General features: G+C 33.9%; 1 protein-coding gene across 1 annotated transcript; it reads right to left on the reverse strand.

Moving 5' to 3' along the window:
- Positions 1–935: 935 nt before the first annotated feature.
- LOC134684749 (dual specificity tyrosine-phosphorylation-regulated kinase 2-like) lies at positions 936–3,603 on the reverse strand. Its single transcript, XM_063544059.1, has one exon. It carries the CDS (start codon positions 3,352–3,354, stop codon positions 1,642–1,644), a length of 1,713 nt encoding a protein of 570 aa, XP_063400129.1. The 5' UTR covers positions 3,355–3,603; the 3' UTR covers positions 936–1,641.
- Between the last annotated feature and the right edge of the window lie 435 nt (positions 3,604–4,038).

The following is a 4,038-nucleotide window of genomic DNA, read 5'->3' on the forward strand; positions in this document are numbered from 1 at the left end:
TATCTGTGAAAGATAAAAATAATACAAATAAATAAATAAAGAAGGATTTTCCTCAATAAAAACAGCTGTATTAAGCACATCCCAATTCGGCAATACACAAACTTATTACAAAATGTTTCATTTTCAAAATTTTGATATATTTTTTTGTTGTATTTAAAAAAGATTGACCGGCTTTAGTATAATGAAATGTTTATTTTTTTTTACCCCCCTCCCCCTTTAATTACTGTTCATACGGAATGGCTTTGCTCTAAACACTAAGTCACAAATACATATTGAATAGGAATGGAGGTTACTTGTTGGTCAAATGAAAATGTATGTTTAATTAATACTTCCCTACTTAGTTCAAATATGCACAGATATTGATTTCTAACCTCAGTACCTAGATCAATATGTCTGAATTCTGGTCTTGTTACTCCTGACCTGTATATCTTTGACAGGCAGTTTGTGGATATGATATAGACAGTAATGCCTTTGGGGGATATTATTAACCTTACTGATGAAAAACAGTTGTGTATTTACAGGCACATATAAACAAGCAGTGGTAGTTTGGCAACAGTGAATCATTATTGGATTTTAAAAAAAAAATGATTTTGATCTATTAACAATTACTCTTCCAGACTGGCCTCTCATTTCTTCAATGATTCTTTTCTAATTTTTTTTTAAAGGAATAACCAAAATTAAACATTTCAATCCTATTCAAAAGCTAACAGTATACAAGGTATGTTTAATAAAGCCAAATATTTCACTGCATTTTTATAATTTTGTATGTTATCATTTGAGGAAATACCTAGTAAAGTATATCTGGGGAAAATTAAGCTAATTCTTTTCAAAAAATCACATTTCAAAGTTTCCTGGGTCAGGTTGACAATACTAAGTTATGATTACACCAACATATTAAAAAATAAAAATACAAAATAGGTTCAATTAAGACAGTGGTGTTTAGTTACAAAATGACAATACTTGTTTTGTTTGTTATTTAAATTTTCTCTATGCATGTAGTGACAACAACATTTCTTTTATTCAGGAAGTTATACAGAATAATCTGGGTTTTTCTTTTTCACCAAAAACATGTTGATCACCTCAATACATATCATCATAATCCAAAATATTTTTATAAATGAGATATTAAAAGAAAAAAAAAGAGCCTTATTCTGAGACAAGACATTCAACAATAAATTATTAATTATCAAAGTAGCACTCACAGTACATCACATGGTTTCAAATAAATACAGCCTCCAGTCAAAATGTTAAAATAACAATGCTGATCACAGAAAGGCTTATATTGAATAAAAACTCCTGGATTTTTCTGATGAAGCACATCTCTCAACACTATCCAAAGACTCAACAAGTAAAAGAAAGAGTTTCAGTTACTATATCATTTGCATGCACACACACGAATATATATACGGACATAAATACTCCAGACTTGTTCAGTTATTCTAGTGCATATAATATACTTGAAGACTTTCAACCTTGAACAGAATTTGGCTTTCCAGAATATAAAGTGAATCACACAATCATTTATTACTGAACATCAGGCAATAAATTTAGGGTGCATGATGATCTGTTAAAACACTAGATCAAGAAATTTTGGACGGCAATTCACAAAATTTGCATCACAATACTTGTAAACGATAATCTCTACGTTGTTGATCCTATTTGTGGCAGTTTTGTTCGAGGGGGCATCGGAGCCGACATTTCATCATAAGTTACTGGGTTTCGCCCTTTGCTACTTGAATTTCCACTTTGTGGACCTTTTGAAATTATTACACTTGCAGTATTAGCTGTTGATGTCTTCCTTCGTGAAGCAGAGTCGGTTCTAATTTCATTTGGTGGTGGTTTTGGCAACCTTCTTCTCAACCACGGATGTCGTAATGCCTGACCTGGGGTCATTCGGGTTGATGGATCCCAATCTAAACATCTCTTCATAAAATCAGAAAACAACGGATCTTCACATCCTTTCAATGCAGTTACCAGATCTTTACTATTTGGAGGACCTCTAGGTTTTCCCCTTCTTGACCGTCCACCATTCAGTACAGTGCTGCCATCGGGTAATGTTGTAACTGTACAGTACCTTGGATACCCTTTTGAACTGATAAAATTACGAGCTCTCTTTGACTGATCTAATAACTTTTGGGGTGGCATGCCATTCAATTCAACAATGCAAGCTAATTGATCACCTTCATCTTCTCCTGGAAACATTGGATATCCAGTTAACAATTCTGCTAAGATACATCCTAAACTCCACATATCTATAGGCATTCCATACTTTGCACCGAGAATCACTTCGGGTGCTCTATAAAACCTAGACTGAATGTATGTGTATATACGTTGATGTTCATAACAACTTGAACCAAAGTCTATTACTTTAATTCCACTACGACCCTGCTGTTTCAAAAGAATGTTCTCTGGTTTAAGGTCACAATGAATGATTCTATTTTTGTACAATGCATCTAAACACTGCAAAATTGAGTGAGCAAACTTTCTAACTAGTTGTAAACTGAATCCCTGGAATTTATTTTTCTTAATGAGTTCATACAAGTTCATACTAAGTAATTCAAATGTAATACAAATGTGATTACGGAATGAAAAATGTTCTAACATATGAACTATGTTCATAGTATTGTCCTTGTCTTGCTTTTTAAGGTGCTCTAAAATTCTAATTTCTTCTTGTGCTTGTCGGTGAAAGCGTTTTTCATTACGGACCATTTTTAAAGCAATGTGCTGAGCTACTTTATGATCATAAGCCTTTACTACTTGACCGAAGCTACCTTTTCCTATTACTTTTAATACTTCATACCGATATGCTATATGATCATGTGGCACATGAATATAGGAGCCTTGATCATCATCATAACCATTATTGTTTGCACCTCCTACAACACCTTGCCTTTTCTTTGCATTTTGTCCCACGAAAAAGACAGACGGAAAATTAAAAATTTCATGATGCTCAAAAGATGTCAATTTATGCATAAACTGTTTCATTGCCGATTCTGGACTCCATGCAGTGTTACGTCGCGCTGCGGAACCACCTTTGCTCCCAATACTTCCTGCACTTGAACTAGGACGTGCTACAACATTGGAATCTTTAGATGAATCTCCTGTATGCTGTCCATGATGTTTTGAATGCGAGTGATGTTTGTGGTCTTCATATAACTGCTGCACCTTCACCCCACTCGCTATGTGGGCACTATGGGCACCACCACCCCCTACAGTTTGACTTGTAAGGGGTGGTAAATGTTGGGCTGCATCTATTGTTGTTTGATGAGAATACATATCGCCAGTGGTCAGCATGGACCTTGTTCTTTGAACCGAGAGTGGTTGAATTGGCAGGGGTTTGACTCGTGTCGACATTTTCCCCCCTCCTGATTGTTTATGACCCTGAGATTTTGCCTGGAGACCAATTTTGTCTTCATTTGTTAATCATTCAATGATCTCACCTCAAATTTGTTGTTTACATGGTCAATGGAATGTAGAATTACTGTCTGGCATCAAATTATATCCCAAAAACACATCTGTTGCTATTTTTTAAGACAGTATGGAGGATCGGTTGCCAAGCACGACCCAGTTGTGCAGTGTCTATGACGTCATGGAAACTGTGGTCACATGTGCACAGAAAAGAAATCGATATATTTTACTAGTAATTTTTACAAAACGAAACATACGAATATTTATTTGGATAAGATAAATATCAATATTGAAATAATGGAAATATAATAAACAAATCATGAACATATATTATTGGAATATATTTCTCCCAGAATATATGAAGAAAAATTCTTTAAGCCTACTTAGGTAATTGTAAAAATTATGTATCATTAAATCAGGACTTCATGGTACCGTTTATTGCAAAAATTCTGGGAGTCATTACAGTATAGTTTTTAAAAATGCAAACTCAATATACACAGGAGTCAAGAAACATACAATGTATGAAAAATAAAAGATTAAAACTGGGACCGTTATACTATATAGTACATTTGTGAAATCATTTTAAAAATATCATAGATCTAGATCACAGTATGCATTTATGGAAATTTA

Source organism: Mytilus trossulus, chromosome 1 (genome assembly GCF_036588685.1).
Source record: "Mytilus trossulus isolate FHL-02 chromosome 1, PNRI_Mtr1.1.1.hap1, whole genome shotgun sequence".
Taxonomy (NCBI): Eukaryota; Metazoa; Mollusca; class Bivalvia; order Mytilida; family Mytilidae; genus Mytilus; species Mytilus trossulus.

What these genes read in the sequence shown, in the direction of transcription:
- LOC134684749 (XM_063544059.1), bottom strand. Translation starts at nt 3,354, where the DNA reads ATGTCGACACGAGTCAAACCCCTGCCAATTCAACCACTCTCGGTTCAA.